The 23,787-nt window shown below is 42.8% G+C and overlaps 1 protein-coding gene across 1 annotated transcript in view; it reads left to right on the top strand.

The window, feature by feature from the left end:
* The window catches only part of Enpp3 (ectonucleotide pyrophosphatase/phosphodiesterase 3), a 68,378-nt gene that overhangs the window by 39,879 nt on the left and 4,712 nt on the right, over window positions 1-23,787 (top strand). Inside the window, exons 15-23 of the mRNA XM_055599298.1 lie at window positions 472-599; window positions 4,207-4,273; window positions 5,238-5,325; window positions 9,456-9,634; window positions 12,975-13,023; window positions 14,252-14,406; window positions 21,707-21,842; window positions 22,595-22,669; window positions 23,478-23,610. Coding sequence (XP_055455273.1) covers window positions 472-599; window positions 4,207-4,273; window positions 5,238-5,325; window positions 9,456-9,634; window positions 12,975-13,023; window positions 14,252-14,406; window positions 21,707-21,842; window positions 22,595-22,669; window positions 23,478-23,610 — 1,010 coding nt within the window. The remainder of the gene's footprint in view (window positions 1-471; window positions 600-4,206; window positions 4,274-5,237; window positions 5,326-9,455; window positions 9,635-12,974; window positions 13,024-14,251; window positions 14,407-21,706; window positions 21,843-22,594; window positions 22,670-23,477; window positions 23,611-23,787) is intronic.

Here is a 23,787-nt window from a genome sequence, read left to right as displayed (position 1 = left end):
AGTTTATGTACTCATTGCTTGCAGGGTCCTGAGGAAGCTGAGAGTGTGTGGGATCCCCTGGAACTGGAGTTATAGGAGGTTGTGAGCCACCTCGGGGTTGCTGGGAACTGAACCAGGGCTTCCGCTGGCATAGCGGAAGTTCTCTTCAATGCTGAGCCGTCCTCGTGCCTGCCCAAATCTGCTTCCTTCTAAAACTTGCTTATGCACTTGCCTTAAGTTGAATTTTTATTTATCTAGGTATGTTTTGTTGCTTGTTTTTTCGAGCCAGGGTTTCTCTGTGTAGAACTTGGCTGTCCTGGAACTCACTGTGAAGACCAGGCTGGCCTCGAACTCAGAGATCCTTCCGTCTCTGCCTCCCTGGAGTGCTGGGATTACACGCATGCACCACCTCGCCCTTGCTAAGTTGAAATTTTGAAACTTGCTCTGCATATTTGATGTGTCATGGGAGAAATGCTTATTCTTTTTTTTTAGTGCCGAAAACCTGATCAACATTTCAAACCCTATTTGACTCCTGATTTGCCAAAACGACTGCACTATGCCAAAAATGTCAGAATCGACAAAGCTCAGCTCCTGGTGGATCGGCAATGGCTGGCTATGAGGTCTGTGTCTGCTCATATACGCTCCCTGTGTATATGAAAACTTGGACTGTGTGCTTGTTCTGCTTCCGCTCCTGCCAGGGCACACTTCTCTGACCACTGACATTTCCTTGGCCTTTCATGCCAACCAAGGGCTTCTCTGTCACCAATTTTTTTAGATGCTTTCTGTTAATATCTTCATTTTCATAATACAGATCAAAAGGCGGAAGAAGATTGAGAGTTGTTTCCACTGCTCCAGAGGCATGAGTAACAAGCACATTTCTACCTCTTAAAAGACAGATAAGAGTTGAAGGTTTTGTCATCATTCAGGCTGAGAGTGACACACAGAACAGTTAGCTGGTTCTTGAAGATCATTGGTGTTTTGACTGTATGTTTGTCTGTGTGAGGATGTCAGATCCTCTGGACCAGGGGTTATAGACCGTTGTGAGCTGCTGTGTGGGTGCTGGGAATTGAACTGGGGTCCTCTGGAAGGGCATCCAGTGCTCTTAACCACAGAGCCATCTCTCCAGCCCAGGATGGCCAGGGTTTCTACTAATTGGTGGTGGCACTTATCTCTTGTTTAGCTGGGTAAGTCATGCTGATCACTGAGCTTTTGTAAAGTAGAAAGGCTGTCAGGGAAGATAAAACCACCCTGACTCCTCCATCCTATCCACCACCACCTGGGCCCAACAACCCTGGGCAATGCTTGCTTGTGTGGCCAGGCATTTGGAACACAGACACAGTTTCTATAACAACTCAGTGGGAGAGACTGAGTGAATGCTCCATAGAACAAATATGGTTCCGTTTTCTCATTGCCTGCTTGATTCTGATTCTTGGTTTGGTTTTTTTTTTTTTTTTTTTTTTTTTTTTTGAGGCAGAGGCTTACTGTGTCCCGGCTGGCCTCCACTCAATGCAGAGACGAGGCTGGCCTCAAATTCATGCAGGCAGCCGCCTCGGTCTCCTGAGTCCTGGAGTGAAAAGTGTATGCCACTGCACCTGTCCTGATTATGATTTTTTAATATCATTTTAGTATTTTTTTTTCTACCTGCACGAGTGAATATAAACAGAATCAGTGTCATTCTGTATTTTTTTTGTCCTAATGGGTATCATTGCAGTGAAATGTTGGGGGGGAAGAGGTAAGTGGCTGGGAAAAAAGTGGTGGAAATACACATTCAACAAAGAAAGAGAAGATGAAAGAGGATGGGGTGTTGATCTCAATATGTGTGCATAGGAAGAAAGATTGGGGGCGTGGCTGAATTAGTCTCTAAAAATAACCTGGAAATGCACAGCTTGACCAGACCGTACACAGTTCCTCAGTTTGTCACTAGATGGCACTAGTCTCTGCTTGAGAATGGGTTTCTTAGCCCTTTGTGTCTTCAGCTTTAGAGAAGCACATTCTGTAAAGTATTTCCTGAAAATATGGGAACCAAATTAAGCTACTACTATTAAACATAAGATGTTATGAATTCAATGTGTATATCTAAATGGAGGCACAGTCTTCAAATGTTTGCTGTTTGACGTTTGAAATCAAAGAGACGTTAGGAGGCCCTTGGTATGGAAGGTAGGTTAGCCCAGAATAATACCCCTGGGCACCATGTGCTGAAGTGCAGTTCTAGATGATGGGCACTGTCTAGCCAGCACCATCCTGTGTGCTCAAGGCTGGACTGCCCACGCAGCTACTTATGGGACTCGAAAAGAACTTAATCTTTTTCCTATCAAGCCTTTTTTCCTTTGTGGAGTAACTCTATTGGCAACTGTGTGTGTGTGTGTGTGTGTGTGTGTGTGTGTGTGTGTGTGTTTAGTGCATTTGTGCGTGTGGGTGAACAAGGCCTAGTACTGGAGGCCAGAGACATCTTTCCACAATCACTGTCTAACTTATGTTTTGAAACAGGCCCTATCACTAAACTTGGAGCCCACCAGTTGCTTAGACTGGCTGGCCAGAAAGATCTGAAAATCTGCGGGTTTCCCCAACCCTGAGTGCAGCGCTAAGACTAAGGTTACAACTGTGTTCAATCATGCCAGGCTTCTGGAGATCTAACCTCAGCTCCCTGTGCTTATATGGCAAACACTTTACCAATGAAGCCATCTCCCCGTCCCAGAAAAATTAGTGTTTGTCTTAGTCAGGGTTTCTATTGCTGTGAAGAGACACCATGACTATGGCACCTCTTATAAAGAGCTGGCTTGCAGTTCAGAGGTTTAGTCCATTATCATCATGGCGGGAAGCATGGCAGCTTGCAGGCAGACACGGTGCTGGAGAAGGAACTGAGAGTTCCACATCTGGATCTGCAGGCGGCAGAAGGAGACTGTGACCAACTAGGCCTGGCTTGAGCTCCTGAGACCTTAAAGGCCACCCTGCTAGTGACACCGTATGTGTGTGATGCCTTCAGAGCCTGAAAGAGGGCATCAGATACCCTGGGACTCGAGTTACGCGGCTAGCCATAGTTTGGGCGTTGGATTTGAACCCAGGTCTTCTTTAACCTCTTTAACAACCTGTCCAGTCACCAGAGTAAGCTTTCTAAACCACTAAGTTACTTCTTCGTGCCCAGCGTTACACACAGACTCTCTTTCTCTCCTTCTCCTTCCTCTTCATTCCCCTTCCTCCACTCTGTGTGTGTGCCCCATGTGGGGCACAGAGAAAGGAATCAGGTGACAGAAACCTTCCAAGGGCATTTTTTAGAAATTAAAATTTTCTTCGCTTCAGAGACCAAATTTAGACCAGTTTAATAATGTTTTAAGGAAACCTAAGTTAATTTATCACTATTTTTGTCTAACTGTACATAAAATTAATAGCACTAACTTCAAATGTTAAAATATAAAAAGTTGACAAGAGACAAATTAATTAAATTCGAAGAGTCGTTTTAACTAACAGAATAACTGCTTACAGGAGGAAATACGGGAAAGTCAGAAATAAACACTGACTTTACAGAATATATGTTTTTTCTTACCCTGCTATTAGCAACTCCTCCCAAGTATTCCTTGCTCAGGGTTTCATATTATTCCCCTAGGCATCTCCACTGCAGAGCAGGAATTCAATATTTCCCTGAGTTTCAGAAGTTTATATCTAAATTCCTGAATTCTCTGTCATATTGATTTTAGTGTGCAAAAGTGAGTCTGAAGGTGAAATTTTACCATTCTTTAAAATCTATTTTCTGTTTTGTCTGTGTATGTGCGAGTGGACACATGTGCCATGGTGGGTGTGCATGTGGAGGTATATAGGAGAGTTTTCATGAGCTAGGATTGGCCGGAGTTCAGTCAGGCTTGGCCGCAAGCGCCTTCATCTGAGCCGGCTCCACCCGCCCCGAGGGCGAAACCTTTGAATCTTCGCCTATTATTATTCTTCCTTTGTCAACATCCTAGAGCCAACAATCTTTGAATTATTTTTGTAAAAGGTAGAATTCTCATTCTCTCTGGCCTACTGTTGTTCTCTTTATTTTGGTGAATTTGAGGATGAAAATATACGTCTTTTTTGTCAGAAAAGTTTCTTCGAAAACATAAGCTATATACATATCTGTTAGAACTTGACCTAGAACAACACCTCATCAGCGCACAGACCAGTGTGTAACAATGTCACCCTTGCCAGTGTGCAACAATGTTACCTTTTCCAGTGTGTAACAATGTTACCTTTTCACAGGAGGAACACGGGTTCTGGCTGCGGTGGAGGCACGCATGGCTACAACAACGAATTCAAGAGCATGGAGGTAACTTCCTGCAGCTTTTACACAGAAACAAGCCAGCAGTGAGATAAGAAATAACTAACACAGCAGACATATGTGGTTTGGATAGTGGATGAAGTGCTGTGGGACACAGAGAAAAAACAGTAAGGGGGTGCTGGGGAGGGTTTCAGGGTGGGTGCTTTTGAGGGTGCCATGCAACTTCAGCTAGTATGAAAGGGTTGGAGCTCCCAAATCTTTTGACCTCAACTCATTTGAGCCAGACATTTGAAGATGCAACAATTACGTTTTCCAACATTAAGCAAACGATGAGTATGCCATACAGAAGAAACAACCAATTCAGAGGCCCCAGTTTAGGGTTCATCATTTCTTGGCGACAAGGGAGACTTGGCAAACCCCTAGAAGGTGTTTGACCATCGCTGCTGCTGATTTGGAAAAAGAAAGCAAGAAAAAGGCCGGCTATACATGTCTGAAGTGCATATTAAATGTGTAGCAGGAGGCGTTGACCAGCAGTTGAATAGATGTTGAATAGTTCAATTAGGTGCCAGAGAAAGAGAGGAGTTAGGCATTTGTGCCAATGTTTAAACTATGCTGATGCTCAAAGCGTCAGCATGTCCCCTCACGCCTTACCTCCTTTGAGCAGTGATATGTAAGAAATATGAAGAGCGCAGTGTGAGATGATGGATTTGTATGTGTATTCTCTAGATGTCTTGGAATTGTGTCGACAGAGCTTTTCCAGCCCTGCTTGCTGCCTCCTAAGCGGAGGTATGTGAGGTGTTGGCGAGGCAGATACAGCCGGGATCCCAGTCGAGTGGGACTGGGGCAGGTCACAGGTGGAAACTGCTTTTCAAAAAATTTCTTGTCCCTAAAAGAAATTCTTAAAGAGGCCTAAGGAACAAATAGAGGGCTGTCCAAGAAAGGAAATGGGTGTTTCGTCCTACACTTTGCAAGTTAGAAGCCACCGAGTAACACTATAACCCTTGTCACGTAGGCGATTTTTTTGGCACATGGACCCAGCTTTAAAGAGCAGACTGTTATCGAACCGTTTGAAAACATTGAAGTCTATAATCTCCTGTGTGGTGAGTATGCTCACGTCAGCCCACAAAAAAGGCGCAGAGCCTGCAATTGATAGCTCATTTGAAAGTGGGGATAAATTGGAGGGTAGGTGCTCTGTATTAAGAAGCTGGGAAGCAGAAAGAGAAGAAAAAGTGTTACTCAGTTTTCCAGGTACAAGAGTGACTTTTTGTTTTGCTCCTATTGATAAGTCTTGTATCTTAGGAAACCAAGATTTAAAAAAAAAAATCACTATATGAGAATTTCATAAAATTTAGAAAAATAAAATAACCATTTGAATTTTTGAAAAGATAAACACACCTAGGTTCAAGGACATAGCTCGGTCAGTACATTGCTCGCCTCGCAAGCATGGAGCCCCGAGTTCGGATCTTCAGCAGCGACGGTAAAGGCTCTCAGCCTGGTCGCTGAGTCAAGCAGATCCCGGGGCTCATGGGCCAGCCAGTCTGGCCTCATCAAGAAACCCTGCCTCAAAAAATAAAGTTGGGAGAGGCTGAAGAAGAAACCTGATTTCAGTTTCTGGCCTTCGCACGCACACACACATGTGCACCTACATACGTGTGCGCATGCACAGGCGCACGCACATATACACGCATACAGACATGTACACACAAACTCGGCTAAAGGTGTTTTTATAGAATTACAAGGGAGTTGGAATTACAGGGAGTCATTAAGTCTTATTTGGATAGACACTCGTTATTACGCTAAGTCTTGAGGCTGTACAGAACTGAGTGTTTCAGGGACCAACTATAAGCTACATGCTTGTCTTCGTCTACCATAGCGACAGGCCATTTGCTTAGGCAATCCAAGGAGGAAGCTGCGAGTCCACGGTCAGGCGGACGTGGGAAGACTATAACGTTTCTCAGTCTTTTCTCAATCTTGTCATAACTGAATGCGACTTTGGAGAAAAAAAAAAAAAGTCCCTATTTGGAAACAAGGTGGGGTAGGATGGCTTCGCAGGCAGAGGTGATGGCTGAGTCCAGTTCTGGAACCTACTTGGCGCAAGGAGAGAACTGATTCCCCATCCTCTGATCCTCACATGCATGCTGCGGCATCATGCTCCCCCATCAAAATACATACATGCACACATACATACATACATACACACATACATAAACATACATACACGCATATACACATACATGCACACATACACATACATACATGCATACATGCATACATACATACATACATACATACGGAAATACATAATGTAGTAAAGCCTTAAAAACCATTTGTTACAGTCTTAACAACTTAGAATCGTGGTTCCCGTCGCTGGGCTTGTCAGGGGACTGGCCTTGCTGACAGGTTTAGAAGGAACTGGGTGGGACTCAGCAGGCCTTAGGAGGTCGGCTGTCCCAGGAGTCTAAGGTTCGTAGTACAGGGTGCTCCACAGAAAAGCCAGGTTGAAGACGTTAGAGGAAGGAAGCATGTTCGCTTCATCCGGCCTCCGCAAAGGCAGAGAAGACTCCGTCTCCTATCTCCACCTGTATCTCGGGGACCGTAGAGCGCAGAGAGCTTTTAGGAGCGGGGAGACGGGTCAAAGGAGTCCGTGTGCTGGGCACGAGTGAACATCTCTGCTGTCATCAGTCGCCGCCTGCTGGCGAGGGTTCCTTCGCTCTACCTGGATGGGAATCCTGGGTGGGCAGGAAGGAGTTTTTCAAGCGCTGGCTTCCCGCAGCGCCTGTTTCTGCCAGAGTTTGGTGAGCAGCCGCAGCGAACTCAAAGCAGCAGCTAGTGGCGCCCCCTGGTGTTTCAGTCCTCACATCACACGTCGGGTATCAGGCCTCTTGGCCCTTGACAGCAGGGGTGCCACAGCTCTTGGCCAGGCTTTTGTGGCCCTTGCTTGTGAGGCTTGACGGCCCTCTGGGACTCATGAGGTGGCCAGGGCCCACACGTTTTCTCCTCTGACTCCACACAGCCGTCCTTTCTTCGGTATTGCCTGTCCACTTTCTCACGGTGTGCTGCCTTTTCACTTTCCACTGCCCTCGCTCACTTTTGACCAGCGTGCTTCTTCAGCTTGGTTGGTGCCTGACTACCCAGGGTGGCTGCTTCTGCCAGGGCCATTTGGGGCATCTAGAGAGTTTGCTCAGGAGGCCCGGGTACCACTGCCACAGCCTCCAGCTGTCGAGCCATCCCGCCTTGGAGCTTTCCCATTCTAGTTTGTGGACAGCTCACGTCTATTCTGTTGCTTCTGGAATTTCCCTGTGCTCCTCCTTTGTCTCTGTGGCTGCTTTCTTTGTGCTAAGAGCTCAGTCTGCAGTGCTGACAGTAGACCGAAAAGACCATTCATGCGAGACAAGCCTTTTCAATGGGTCCGATGCAGGAGAATACCTCCCAGCCCACTCACGGAGTGGCCTGCAGCCCGTTTGGACCAATGACACAAACAGCCACTTGCTTGGGTCAGTCACACATTTGCCTTTTTAACACCAATGACAATTTTTGCGACTTGGTGCCTCTCACCATTTGTGGCCCCAGTCCCAACATTCTCCCTGTTAGGCATCGAGGGAAGTGGCACCTCTCCCACCCAGGTGTGGGTGGCTGCAGGATCGACTACAGCTCATGGTCATGTGTGACAACAGCAAGTCCATGAGGACCTATTTGAAACAGCCCTGGCTGCGGCTCTGCCTTCAGGAGCTAAGGAAATCAGCTACGGTCTTTGGCATCCACAGGAAGGGCATCTGTGGAGTGTTTGAGATGGCTGGCGTTGGCATAAAAGCAGTCTTGCTGGCTGTTGGACTGAGTGCTTTTGCTCAAGGCAGGAAGCACAGCAAGAAACAATCCAACAGCTGCTAACTGGGGAACTGTATTTTGCTTCCATCCCCACTGCATTTGCTCATTTAGAGGAAAACAAAGAGTTTATTATCAAAACAAACAAACAGTGGTTTTTAAAATAGATTTTTAACAGCTTTGACAGTGGGCGCCTGCCCAGTGCCTCAGGGAAAGTTGGTTCCCCTGTATTTGTCCTACCAAAGCTAGTTAAGTGGACCTGAGAAAGAGCTGTTTTTTTTTTTTTTTTTTTTTTTTTTTTTTGTAAAAAGGGTTAGACCCCACCATTACTTGGAGCGCCTAAAAAAGATGATGCCTATAAAATATTTGATATAATTTGTCTTTATAGGAAAAAACAGAAAATGTTCTCTAAATAAAGAGCAAAATTTACTAGTTTATTTATTTATTTTGTTATGCCAAATGTGTGTGTGTGTGTGTGTGTATGTGTGTGTGTGTGTGTGTGTGTGTGTGTGTGTGCACCTGTGGAGGTCAAGGTATGACTTAAAGGAATCATGTGATGAAACTCAGGTCATGATCTTGGCAGCAAGTGCCTTTCTCTATTGTGTCATCTCATTGGCTTCCAATTTAAGTTAAAAAAAAAATCCTTAGAGAATCTTTATGTAATTGCATAAATAGGCAAGACTCAGAGTTTAAATTAACGTCAAGAAATGCATTTTATTAACGGAACAGCTTTTACAAAAGTTTGTTTTTCCTATGTGTGCCTACGTGAGCATTTGTGTACCGTGTGTGAGGAGATACCTGCAGAGACCAGAGGGTGTTGAGTCTCCTGGAACTGGATCCAGACAGCTAGGAGCAGCCACGTGGGTGCTGGAAATGAAACTAGGGTCTTCTGCAAGAGCACCAAGTACTTCTAACCACTGAGCAATCTCTCCAGCCCCAAAACATACTTTTTGTCAAGCATGGTGGTGCACGCCTCTAATCCTAGTCCTAGGGAGGCAGAGGCAGGTTAGTCTCTGTAGCTCCAGGCCAGCCTAGACTATACAACCAGTTCCAAGCCAGTCAGGGCTTCATAGTGAGATCCTGTATCAACATCAACAACAAAGAAGGTAGCTTTTAATACCTAACACTCACAGTGTGCTTATGGGGCAAAGCGATCATTTAAGCAATGAAGCTTCTCTCCAGAGATATACAGGTTCATCATGAGGACTGTCCCAGCATAGGCAGACGAGAGGCCAGAGACTGGGGGATCAAAGGCAGTAAGCTAAGTCACATCTGAAAAGCGTAACTACACTGCAGCAGAATTTATAACCGATTTTAAGCTGTGGGTGGCTTTGTCCCACACATCCTACAAAGGTGCTGTTGCCTTCCATTTCCATGCTACTTTGAACTTACTATTTTTTTTTAACAGATCTGCTACGCATTCAACCAGCACCAAACAACGGTACCCACGGTAGTCTCAATCATCTGCTGAAGGTGCCCTTTTATGAGCCATCCCATGCAAAAGAGTTGTCAGCATCTTCCAGCTGTGGCTTTACCACTTCCTCGCCTACAGACACACTGGGCTGCACATGCTCCACATTAGAGACTGTGAGTAACTTCATGTCTTTGCAAGAACGTAAAGGGGCCACCAGGTGTGCGTTCTGGCTTGGATGCTTACTGAGTAGATGTTTGCATTTTCTCTGAACTTCATCTGGAACTGAGAAATCATCATGCATACACTATACAGCTAAGTACGTGTGCATGCTCAGCTCTCCTTAACCACTCACAATAGTGAAGTTGGCACTCCGAGCTCCCTTTGAAAACATTTTCTTACAGTTAAGAGTCATGATGATGAAGATCCTTTCCCAGTCCGTAGGCTGTCATTTTGTTCTGATGACAGTGTCCTTTGCCTTTCAGAAGCTTTTCAGTTTCATGAGGTCCCGTTTATTGATTGTTGCTCTTAGAGCCTGTGCTGCTGATGTTCTGCTCAGGAAGTTGTCTCCTGGGTCAATGAGTTCTAGGCTCTTCACCAATTTTTCTTCTAACAGATTTAATGTGTCTGGTTTTATGTTGAAGTCTTTGGTCCACTTGGACTTTAGTTTTGTGCAGGGTAATAAGTATGCATCTAATTGCATTTTTCTACATGTAGACATCCAGTTAGACCACCATTTGTTGAAGATGCTGTCTTTTTTTCCCCATTGTGTGGTGTTGGCTTCTTTGCCAAAAATCAAGTATCCATAGATGTGTGGGTCTATTTCTGGGTCTTCTATTCGATTCCATTGATCCACCATTCTGTTTCTATGCCAGTACCATGCAGTTTTTATTACTATTGCTCTGTAGTACAGCTTGAGATCAGGATGAAGATGCCTCCAGATGAGGCTCTTTACCAACCCTATATCTGATGGAGTATATAAAGAATATATAAAGAACTAAAGAAGTTAAAAAGAAACAAGTAATCCAATTAAAAATGGGGTACAAAGCTAAACAGCAAATTCTCTGTAGAGGAATATAGAATGGCAGAGAAACACTTAAAGAAATGCTCAACATCCTTAGTCATCAGGGAAATGCAAATCAAAATGAGCCTGAGATTTCACCTTACACCCATCAGAATGGCTAAGATCAAAAACTCAGGTAACAATACATGATGGAAAGGATGTGGAGAAAGGGGAACTCTCCTCCATTGCTGGTGGGAATATAAACTTGTACAACCATTTTGGAAATCAATCTGGTGCTTTCTCAATTAGGAATAGTGCTTCCTCAAGATCCAGCTATACCACTCCTAGGCATATATCCAAAACATGCTCAAGTACACAACAAGGACAACCATGTTCATAGCAGCTTTATTCTTAATAGCCATAAGCCAGAAACAACCCAGATGTCCCTCAATGAAGGAATGGACACAGAAATTGTGGTGCATTTACACAAAGCAGGTAAATGTGGTACCTTTACTACTCAGCAAATAAAAACAAGGAAATCATGAAATTTGCAGTCAAATGGTGGGATCTAGAAAAGATCATCCTGAGTGAGGTATCCCAGAAGCAGAAAGACACACATGGTATATACTCACTTATAAGTGGATATTAGACATATAATGTAGGATAATCATACTAAAATCTGTACACCTAAAGAAGCTAAGCAAAATGGAGGACCATGGGTAATATGATCAATCCTCACTCAGAAAGGCAAATGAGATAGACATTGGAAGAGGGAGAAGACAGGGAACAGGACAGGAGCCTACCACAGAGGGCCTCTGAAAGACTCTACCCAGCAGTATATCAAAGCAGATGCTGAGACTCATGGCCAAACTTTGGGCAGAGTGCAAGGAATCTTATGAAAGAAGGGGGAGATAGAAACACCTGGAGGGAATAGGAGCTCCAAAAGGAGAGCAACAGAACCAAAAAAATCTGGGCCCAGGGGTCTTTTGTGAGACCTCTCCTCCAATCAAGGACCATTCATGGAGATAACCTAGAACCCCTTCACAGATGTAGCCCATGGCAGCTCAGTGTCCAAGTGGGTTCCCTAGTAATGGGGAACAGGGACTGTCTCTGACATGAACTCAGTGGCTGGCTCTTTGATCACGTCCACCTGACTGGGGGAACAGCCTCACCAGGCCACAGAGGAAGACAATGCAGCCTGTCCTGATAGACCTGAAAGGCTAGGGTCAGATGGAAGGGGAGGAAGACCTCTCCCATCAGTGGACTTGGAGAAGGGCATGGGAGGGAAAGAAGAAGGGAGCTACAGCTGGGATATAAAAGGAATAAACTGTAATTAATATAAAAAATTAAAATAAAAAGTCAGGACGAACCTCAGCTGCTTGGAATGGAGGGGGCGGGGGTTGTAAGCTGGCCTTAGACATACCGCATGTGTCCTGTGTGGCATTTTCTAAACAGTGGTGCTGAGTCCATCAGGAGGCACTTTTGAATACTGTAAAAAATGGCACTGTATAATGAGACAGTCTTCTTAATAGATTAAACTCTGTCCTGAGTCTGGAGGTGGGGCTTCGGCACCCAGGAGACTCTTGACAAGTAAAGTTTCACTGCTACAAGAGACCCCCAGGACAAGGATTCAGGGAAGAACTTAAAATATAAGTGGTCCAGGTAGGAACTGTCCCTCATTGCTGTGGGTGAAGACATTAAAGGATGAACCATCCAGTAAACCTTCTCAAGAAGTGTTAACTATGGAACAGATTCCAGTAAGGGCATGGAGTTCTTCTCTGTGTGTATAACTTCAGATGGAGATTTCTCACATCTGTTCCAGACAGCTCAATGGAACTACCAAGGAAAATCATTAGTAATATAAAATGGGTAACTTGTTCGATATTTTAGAGATAAAAGAGAGAAGTTAGGTATACCATTCAAGCCCTTACAAGCCTCGTCTATCTGACTGCAAACCCAGAGTTTCTCCTTGTAAAGGATGCCCCTTACCGTTCAAAATGTGGTCTTGGGACTAGACTAGCTTATGTATCTCGTCTGAGTCAGAAAGGCATGTGGAATCTCAGGCCGTCCTCCAGGCTTGCCGATTCAGAATCTGAACTTTAACAAGACCTTAAGAAATCTATATTCCCACCCACGTTTGAGAAGCACCAGGATGCCGTCATCCCAATTTAAGTCCGGCTGTGATCAAGATGCTTTTTCCCATTAATGATATCTCTGCAAACACACATACATACATTCAGGCACACGCATGCGCACACACACATACAAAAACTCACACACATATACAAATATGTGTGTGCGCTCGCACACGCATGCGCACATGCACACACACACAGTGGGGCAGATGTCCCTCTGTGTTTCCAAGTGATGACATAATTGAAATTTAATCTCATATTAGTCTGGGTTCTTTGTTCAGTAGCAAAACACATTGTGTCATTACTGCAGAAATATTCTTGGTCCTTCCTTTAAAAAAAAAATGACTTATTTTTTGCATTATTTCTCTCATCTTGCAGGCTGATTTAGAAAAAACGAATCAAAGACTAAACCTCACAGAAGGAGATGGTAAGTCAGTAGAAACTGTGATGTTTAGATCTAACAATACACAGCATTGCCCTTTGGAGACTTTTCCGAACTAAACTCACAAAAAAATCTTTTGAATGAAGATTTTTGTGAACAATATATAAGAGGAACAGGCAAAGAATCACAGAATTCTGGTAACAAAGTAGCTAGCATGGTGCTACAGAGCTCTCAGAAACAGCTTGGCAGTGGCTGTCCTGTGTCTGGGCCTTCAGTTTCCCATCTAAGACATGAACAGGCTTCAATGCTGGACTTCTTCCTGACCTCTGTAGCTTCCTTACTATCTAACCTGGGGCTGTTCACTTAAATTTGTGTGTGTGTGTGTGTGTGTGTCTCCACCCTTTCGTCTACAGTACTTGCACCAACCTCATGTACTGGCAAAGATTTTTAAAAGCCCATGGAGAGAATTTACAAGTGGTTTTTTTTTGCATTAGTGTTACATTGTGTGTTATGTACTAAGTATTCCTGTATTCAACTCACAGTGCCTCAGTTGTATCACTTATAAGACAGGGATGCAGTCCTCCCTAATATGTATGGAGGACTTTCCCTGAGCCCCTGTGGATACCCTGGATCTGAGGATGCTGATGCCCTTATAAAACATGGTGTTGTGTATGGATGTGGCTTGTGTATGTCCTTGTATAAACTGTAAAACATTTTGAAATTACTTAGAATAGCTAATACAATATAAATGTTACAAGAATAGTTATTATAGTATGTTATCTGGGATGAACGATAAGAAAAAACTTACACACCCTCAATTCAAATTTAATGTTTTCCTAGATATTGTCAAGCTGCTATGGTTGAATTACATAAGAGCATATAGACACAAACATAGATCGGTAGATAGATAGATAGATAGATAATAGCGCCCTAATATTTTTCTATGACGGTTATCAAGGTGAATCATCTGCCCTGGGAAATGTCCACTTTTGTTTTTGAGTCTTTTTCCTCTTAAGCTGTATCTCGTGAGCTTGTGAGTGATAAGGAGCTATAAAGGAAGTGGGCCTCAGATCTTTGCTTAGTCCCTGGGTTGGCCCTGTTACTTCTCTGAGCTTTGCTTTTGTGATGAGCATAATGAGATAATAGCCTGTCTCACAGGGCTGTTATAAAATGTTAATCCAAATACCTGACATAGAATCCACGATTGGACAGTGGTAGTTCCTTTGTGCCATTTTACTGATTTCACAGATGTTTTGTGTCATTTTTATTTTAGTCGCAGTGACAGTGAAAGTAAATTTGCCCTTTGGGAGGCCCCGGGTGATACAGAAGAACAAAGAGCACTGTCTCCTTTACCAGAGCGGATACATCAGTGGGTACGGAAAAGCGCTGAAGATGCCCATGTGGAGCTCTTACACGGTGCCCAAACCGGTAAGCATCACCCCAGGGAGCAGTGCACGGGGGAGAGACTCTAACTCCGAGCACGGCAAGGGTGGAATTCTGTCCTGCTGAAGCACTCTCCAAGCCAGTGTGGACTCCCTGTCACAAGGAAATGCTATAGTTAGGATGACAAGGCTTTGTAGGTGGTATGTGGGTACAGAGGAGGAAGGCATGAGCTGTGCCTGGAGAAACTGAAAATAATGCAGGCCACTTTACTAAGTGGTAAGGAGGGAGAAAAGGACATTTCAAACAGAGGCAAAGGAGGATCATGCTATCTGTCCGTTCTTCCTGGAGTATGAGGCAGGGGCACCTCGAAGGTAATAGTGACTTATTAAGGTTTCTTGCGTCGTTGTTTAATAAGCCTTTCCCTGCCTGCTGTGAGCTGTGAACATAGTCTAACTCTCCCCTGAAGGATGGAGCACTCTACCACGTTGTGTGAACATATGTGTAACAGGTCTCTCTGGCCTGATGCTGAGACTCTGCTTATGTAAATCTCCTTCCCTGTCCACTCTCTGGCCAACTCCCAGTTCTCCCAGTGGTGCCTGGATGGTTGGGTACCATCACAAAGAAAATAGTAGACCCCCGCCTCACACTGTACACAGAGCGAACTTGCTAGCTGACTTGTAGTCCTAAATATGAATAGCAAATCCATATTTTTTCACTTATACTATTATGATGTTGGGGATTTTTTGAAACAACACTAAAAAAGTTACAAAAGAACTTAGTTAGACTTGTATTAATGTTAATATACAAAAGGAAAGTCATAGACGGGACAGTACATTGCATGTAGAAACAAGTGATGGGTATCAAGAATAGTATTCAAGGTCTAAGACAGATAATCAACCCCTATACACAAACAAGAGAATGACAGTAAATGAACAGTAAAAATGACTCAAGCAACTCAATCGCATTAGCAATTAGGGTAGATTAGCAATTAGGGAGTGCATTAATCAGGGTATCTATTGCTGTGACGAAACACCATGACCCAAAAGCAAGTTGCAGAGGAAAAGGTTTATTTGGCTTACACTTCCATCAATGGAGGAAACCAGGACAGGAGCTCAAGCAGGGCAGGAACCTGGAGGCAGGAGCTGATGCAGAGGCCATGGAGGGCTGCTGCTTATTGGCTTGCTCTCCATGGCTTGCTCAGCCTGCTTTCTTATAGAACCCAGGACCACATTCCCAGGGATGGCACCATCCACCATGGGCTGGGCCTTCCCCATCAGTCACTAACTGAGAAAATGCCTTACTGCTGGATCTCATGGAGGTATTTTCTCAACTGAGGCTCCTTTCTCTCTGATGACTGTAGCTGACACACAAAACCAGCCAGGACAGGGAGGAAAGGGTTTTATTTCAGGTCTACAGCATAATTGCACTGTCTGAATACTACTAACTAAAGTATATGTATTGGGTGAGTTGGTCTCAACATTTTAAGGACAAAGCTTACCCACCAAGCAGAAGGGTGAATAAACAATCAGGAAGCTGTGTGTGTGTATGTGTGTGTGTAGGATAAACCATAGCATTAGAGGATTGTGGTATTGGAGTTAACACCATGGCTTATGATGTTATGACCTTTGACTTTCTTGTGCTCCAAGGTGCCCTCTGTGCCTTCAGGGCAAAAAGTCATAATAAACTCTTGTAGCCTGGTATCCTTGAATTTACATGAGCCTTGAACCAAAGGCAGAGAGGCTGCAACTGAGTTCAGGCTCGGTGCTTACTACAGTTCTTGATTATTCTCTAAAACTAACTTCTTTGTTACCAAAAGACCCCATCTGTTCTCTGATCCCACAGACCTGCCCGTGCATTTCCCCCTCCACATGACAGGATGGAATTCTAGCAATTTTCTGCTTTCTAATTCAGAAATTGCTCTGCCTGTGTGTTGTGGTTCAAGAAAATTACACAGGAGGATGTTTGGAGATTCACATAAAATGTCGTAGATCAGCTCTGCGCCTGAGAAATCAGGTTTAAATAAGCGCTTTGGAGCACGGGTACAATTGGTTTGTCCTTGAGTTTTACGGAGCTTTTGTTTCTCTGTGGCTTCGGTGGGTGGTGTGATGTCTGTTGTTCTGTCAGAAGAGACCTGGGGGAGGAATTGTGCCTTGAAGTCATGATCCCCCGACAACCACGCCTGGAAGCATTAAATCTGGTCAGGTCTTATTTGGATGGTGCTTCTGGGCCTACCCAGTAAGGAAGAGCTGAGTTACTTTTCTAACTAGATGAAAAACTGAAAACAAAGCAAGAATTGTGGTGGTTGTTTAAAGGAGATACTTCACTAATTTAGCATGAAGTCAGAATACTCACTGATAAAACAGTTAGCTAATATATTTACACACTATATAGATATTATATAATATACTTTACATAGTATAGATACGCACATCATTAGCAACTTTTAAAATTTGTGTGTGTGTAGTATGCATGTCTGTATGTGTGTGCAATGTGTGTATGTGTGTGTGTATGTACGTGTGTACGAGCGTATATGTAAATGTACATATGTGTTATGTGTGTACATATATGTGTATGCATGTATGCATGTGTCTGTCTGTCTGTATGTGTGTATATAAGTGTGGATGCACATGTGGAGGTCAGAGGATGACCTGGGGTTTTGGTCTTCACCTTCTGGCGTGTTTAGACAGAGGCACTGCTGTGCGTGGCTGAGCAAGCCATCCAGAGCCTCTCCGGCCTGCACCGCAGCTTGCTGCAGGGGCCCGGGGTGGCAGACATGCCCTGCAGTTCTGACTCCTGTGACTCTGGGGATCCGAGCTCAGAGCCTCACACCTGCTGCAGGTACCTGCTACTGAGCCCAGATCCCTACCTCGCAGTGGGAAGCCTTAAACAGCCCTCTTGGTTTTTATAAGTTATGACCTAATCATGTTTGTTAGTCTTTGAAGAACTAAGGAAATATATATATATATATATATATAATATACATTATATATAATCATATATATTCTAATATATACAATTGTCCTGTATACATTTCTTTGAACTACAAGTCATTTTTCCACAGAAAAAGAAATTATGCAGCCAAACAAATACTCAAGCTGTGTGCATTTGTTGACTTTACCATAAGACACAACTCTTGCTTTTGTGTTAGGTAAGGGGCATCTATCACTTGAATAGGACTATTTTCACTTGCTGATCAAGACATGTTTGGTCCCCACACAAGAATGGAAAGCAAGCATCTCTTTGCTGTCTCTGCTCATTTTCACTTTATCCATAACCAAACCAAACCAAACCAAACCAAACCAAACCAAACCAAACCAAACCAAACCAAACCAAACCAAACCCTTACTAAGCATGGGGGATGTGAGAATAACATGACAGAATACACCCTAACAGCTCACAACTTCCCATGTGTTTATGGCGCCGACTCAGTAATCAAGCTTGCCCCATTTCACCATAGAGCCCCGTGCCTCTTTATTGCCAAGGGGAGGAAATGGTCATTCAGAACCTTTTCCTCTGGTACCCTTTGAAAACGGTATAAGCGAGCTTTCGAGACCCTGTATCTTACTGTGTGTTGGCGGGGTGATTGTTCATCTACTGCATTTAGTTCAATGTCTTTCTTGGTCTGATTCTTTGTGTTTTCATAGAAAGAAAGAAGGAAGGGTACTTTTTTGTTTGTTTGTTTGTTTGTTTGTTTGTTTGTTTTGTCACTTGGTCTCATACAGCCCAGAATCTCCTCAAGCTTTTTACCCTCTTGTCTGCCTTTGCCCTGGATGCTGCGAATACAGGCATGTCCACATCCTGCATGATGAGAACTGAGCCCAGGGCCCTATGAACCCTATACAAGCACTGCACAACTGAATGTATTTTGTCCCTAGCACCAGGTGATACATTTTGGAAACTATGTGCATCTCAAAACATTTTTATCCTGGCAGTATATTCAGTTGGTGGCTTAGTAGACTTCTCAATTTTAGAAGATTTTTTTTTCTCTCTCTAAACTTACAGGATATGTTAATAGGCTGATATTCTAATATTACAGTTCCGGACTTTTCCCCACCTGTGTCATTATTTTACTTTTTGAGACATAGGGTCAACATCCTCTCCAGATCATACAGTGTACTTTATTTCTGCTGCTATGTCTTTTGTCTTTAAATGCCATGAATTTTTCGTTATCTTTCTCACCTTCTATTCTTTAATAAATGCTGTATAGCCTCATACCTCTCTCAAAGTTTTCTTCTGCTTTCTGTATTGCCTCCTAGATTTCTCTTTCTCACCCTCACCAAATACCTTTTGGTCCTTCCTTGGCTGTCTCACTGTTTCAGAACGAGACACCGAACTATGCGGTTGATGCTTTCCAACTTATAGGATTTCATAGTTCAATTAAAAAGAGGAATAGCCATTTTGTCATGTACTTCCAACTATAGATAATATTAAATTTAATTGTCAGAGTGATTTTTTTTTCCAAAGAAAGAACATTTCTAATTCAGCCCAGTGGTGTACATGATTTACGGTGCACATGGGGCAATGGGATGGGGTGGGGCCTGTCACTCATGAAGCAGAGATTCATCTTGTTCTTGTCTGACATATGGTATGGTATGTCTGCTCTTTGCCTAATGTGCACCAGGCCCTAGACTGAGGCACTTTGGGGTTTTAAGCTCTCAAGAAGATAAGTGTTCTCTTTGTCCCGCCCCACCCCACCCCACCCATTTCATGGATTTTAAGCTCCTTTTTTTTGCTTTCAGCTGGGCCTACATATTCCTCTGTTTTTAGGAGACTTCAAATTCCATCCTTCTGCTGTTACTTTGTGTTTCCCCCAAACATAGGTCACTGATTTTCCTCGTTTACTGGCCTCCTCTGTCTGGTTACTGTTTATCTGCTTTTTAACTTCTGTGTGTTTTTTTTTTCTCTTTACCTTATTCTCTTTACCTTATTGATGAGGACATTTTCACACACATATGTGTTATATACAGAGCACCTACCCTCAACCTCCTACTGTCCTCTTCCTTGCATTTCCCTCATCCTGTTAGCCCCTGCTTCCCCATGAAAGAAGTTGGCTCCCAACCTTCCCAACACTGCAGCCCTTTAATACAGTTCCTCATGTTGTAGTGACCCCTAGCCATAAAATTATTTTGTGGCTACTTCATAACTGCAAATTTGCTACTGCTATAAGTCATAATGTAAATTCTGATATACAGGATAGCTGATATGCAACCCCCGAAGGGATCACGACCCACAAGTTGAGAACCGCTGCCTAGACAGTTTGGCTTCCACTTTCACGTTGTATCTGCGTAAAGGATTTTATCTATCTATAGAAATCTAACAGCCACACATAAGAAAAAACATGCAATGTTTGTTTTTAGAGACTGCCCGAATTTGCTGAGCATAATTATCTCTTGTTGCATCTACTTTTCTTTCAACAAGGTAACTTTATTCTTCTTTGTGGCTGAATGCATGCCATCGTGCTTATGGAGCGTGTTTTCTTTACGCCTCTGCACAGCTGCAGTGGGCCATAACACGGTGTTTAACTATCTCAGGGACGCAGGCTAGGCGTACTTCAGGTAAACACCGAGGCGTGGAGCAGGGTCGTCTACGGTAGATCTAGTTTTTAGTTATTTGTCTTTTAAAGGAGGTTCCATTCTGTTTTTTTGGTCCAACATCTGAATATGTATTCTGATTTCTTATGTGTTTTTCATTATCAATGCCTCTTCATGAACCTTAGAAGAAAGTAAAGATAAAAGTGTGTATTGAATCAAGATGAGAAGTGAACTGAGCTCCCAGAAAACACTGTTCCCAGTCCCAGCCTGCCTTCCCCGGTTTCCCCTGACTTCCCTTATCTTCAGCTCTCACCCATCTGGACCCTGGCATTGCTCTTCTGCCTGAGAGAACACCACAGAGTGTGCACTGCCTATTCTCTTGTGAACTGAGCTCATACTATCATGTAGACAACGTAGCTAACATTTGCTGTAAGCACAGCTCAGCCAGTAAAAAGCAGGACAAATTCAGCATAATTTTTTTGTTAAATAAAGTACTCCCAGTTTTTTTTTTCTTCAGGAAAATATTCATCAAGTATAGTGTAGAATAATAAGCCCATCAAAGCCTTCAGAAAAATGGAAGCAAATAGCATATTTTTTTTACTTCTTTCTGAGTATGTGTTCATCCAATATGGTGACCACATTGCATTGTCATTATGAGTATGGAAGCCAGGCACCCACTGCCATCAATCATGTTTGCAGAGTAACCCTATGGATGGGGTTCAGTATTGGTCTTTAAATGTGATTTTAAAAATTATAACTTTAAGATCTATTTTATGATTTATTTTACTTCAAAAATAGGAATGTTTGGGGGCTGGGGATGTAGTTCAGTTGGGAGCATGCTTGGCCCATGGGAGTGTAACTCTGGGCTCACTGTCCACCACCATATAAATAAGACTTGGTGCAACATACCTGTAATTCCTTGGAAGGTGAAGGTATGAGGGTGAAGAATAAAAAGTCATCCTTGGCTAAATAGCAAGTTCAAGGCCAACCTGGTATACATGAGACCATGTCTCAAACACACACACATACACACGTGTTATATTATATATTGTACTTGTTATATATAATATGTTATTTATGTTACCTGTGTGCTGTAATATATGGTATGTAAATATATACTTATATATATTATATGTTTAGATAACTATAGCTCTTTGAATTATTTTTAGGCTAATTAGAAGTTTTTTGCCCAGTTTGAAAACAATGTAGCTAATTCTTATCTACATATAGTTTGTTTATATTTTAGTTTTCATTTTTAAAAGAGATTTATTTACTTTTAAGTGTATACATTTTATACCATGTGTGTGTCTGGTGCCCACAGGGCCAGAAGACACTGTCAGCTTACCTGAAAGTGGAGTTACAGACGACAGTTGTGATCTGCCCTGTGGGTGCTGGGAACAGAACCGAGGGGGCAGCTGGGGCTGTCACTCATTGACTAACTCTCCAGCTCCGACATTTTCCACCCACCTCCCATTTGCATGTACAACATAAGCCTACAGAAAAGTTCAGCCCTGAAGAAGAATTCGCTTTCAGCAATAGCTATTATTTCTTTGCTCTCAGTTCAGGTTTTATTCCACAAATGTCCCTTTCCAAGGTATATTTGCTTTACCCTCCCAATGTCCTCTAACCAGAAGAGAACCACACGGAAAAACATAGCTGAATACATCCATTCCCGTTGCTAGCATAGACCTGATTCACTAAGAAAATAGGAAGAGGGTAAATGAAAAACAGCTTAGGGAAATCTAAGCCAAATAAGGCAGTGGCTGAGCCTCGACCCGCGGGCGTAACTCTTCTCCTTTTCTCTCTTTCAACAGGGAGACACATCACCTCTACCTCCCACGGTCCCAGACTGTCTGCGGGCTGATGTCAGGGTTGATCCTTCAGAGAGCCAAAAGTGTTCCTTCTATTTAGCAGACAAGAATATCACCCGTGGCTTCCTCTATCCTCCGGGTTAGTGAAACTCTTTTAGAGCAGCTAGGAAGGCCTCAATCGGCGGATGTGGCCTGTGCGTTAAACATATATTCCCCGTCCAAATGACCTGCTTGGGCTGCCTAGAGGCTTCAGTGGTCATGAGCTGGCCAGAAGTGGTACAGCAGCTTCCTTAAAGGCTAATAAATTTTTCTGTGGGAACCACATATTAGCTCTAATCGGGCCCAGATGTGTGGAGAGTTCAGCAGGTTTAGGTTTAATTTAACAACTGAAGGGTATTTGGAAAGTGACACAGGCATCTAAGAAAACATTATCTCTGGCGTGCCGCCTGAGCCAAGGTCCTCACAGAATGCAGCTGTTTTGTGCAAAGAAACAGGGCTGGAACTCTGTCTCCTCAGTTTGGCTGTATGTCTGACAGCTTTGAACTGTGAATTAACCAGCCAAATGAATTTCACATTTTGTTTTTGTTTCTTTTAAAGGAAGGTTCTCTCCTTGGGTCACATGAAAACCATTGTGATTTTTCTAAAACTCATCTTTTTTTTTTTTCTGTTCATCATGGAATGTCATTTTCATATTTTCATGAGAATTTCAACAATTTCAGTTTCTGAGGATGGCTTTACTCCTGGTATTTGACTCTGTGACTCTGGTTTGTTTTGTTTTGTTTTGTTTTAAGAGATTCAAGATTTAAAAATTTTTGAGAGTTTAGAGACTTAATGAAAGCAAAGACTAAGTCAACTGAAATCCTACACTTTATAAAATTCATTGTTTTACAGCAATCAGAAGAAATGAGAATCAATATGATGCTTTAATTACAAGTAATTTGGTCCCAATGTATGAAGAATTCAAAAGTAAGTGCCTACCCTCCCCCTCTCACACTGGCCATTAGACTTAGGGCCTTCCACATGCTTGACAAGCAACCCGCCCTGACCCACAACTCTGGTCCACCTGTTCATATTCTTTATTCTGGAATAGGGTGTGGCTAAGTTTACTGGGCTGACCTTGAATTCACTCTGTAGTCCAGGAAGGCCTTGAGCGTGTTATCCTTTTTTCTAATCCTATAAAGTAGCTGGGATTACAGGCCTGGTGGCACAGAAATATTAACATTAAATTAATAAAGTGACTCCTTTCACTCCCAAACTGAACCTCTGTTTTATTATTGCAATTTGTTATCGACATGGAGCCATTTTATTCTGCTATTTTAAATACAGGCTCAAAACTCTTGATGTAGTTTCTTTTCAACTAACTACAATTTTGACTTGTTGCTAGATTTTGATAATTTTTTTTAAGTTTGTTTTTAACTTTTACTTGTTAAGAGCTATTCATAAAGCTAAATTCTACTCATATTCACCATAAGTGAAAGAAATGTAAAAGTTCATTTATGGAATGATAATCGATAAGACAGCATGTGTGGTCTGACTATTGTTAACATCCATTGTTGAAGGAATTTGGAGACATACTTTGCTGCAATTTGAAGTCCGAAACTAAAGCAATAAAAAGTCTCATCAACGTGGCTTTATTTTGGTTGCATAAACTACCTTGTAGAACTATTCAATCACCACTGACAATTACAAAAGTTGGATATGATGGTACTTAAATGCACCAATAATAAAAAACATGTCCATGTTCAATAGACTTGGATATTTCTCTCATTTTTAGAAATGTGGGACTACTTCCATGAGGTTCTCCTTTTAAAATATGCTGCAGAAAGAAATGGAGTGAATGTGGTTAGTGGACCAATATTCGATTATAATTATGATGGCCATTTTGATGCCCCAGAAGAAATCACACAGTAAGTAATTTGGCTTTTTGATTTAGCAATATAGTATTGTAAGGGAAAAAAATGTCAAAAACTTTAACTAGATACTGCGTCATCTCCATATTACATAGTATATATATATATATCTATATATATCTATATCTATATCTATATATCTATATATCTATATATCTATATATCTATATATCT

This window comes from Psammomys obesus, unplaced genomic scaffold, assembly GCF_907164565.1.
Source record: "Psammomys obesus unplaced genomic scaffold, mPsaObe1.curated_primary_1811, whole genome shotgun sequence".
Lineage (NCBI taxonomy): Eukaryota > Metazoa > Chordata > Mammalia > Rodentia > Muridae > Psammomys > Psammomys obesus.
This window is presented reverse-complemented; position numbering and strand designations above follow the sequence as displayed.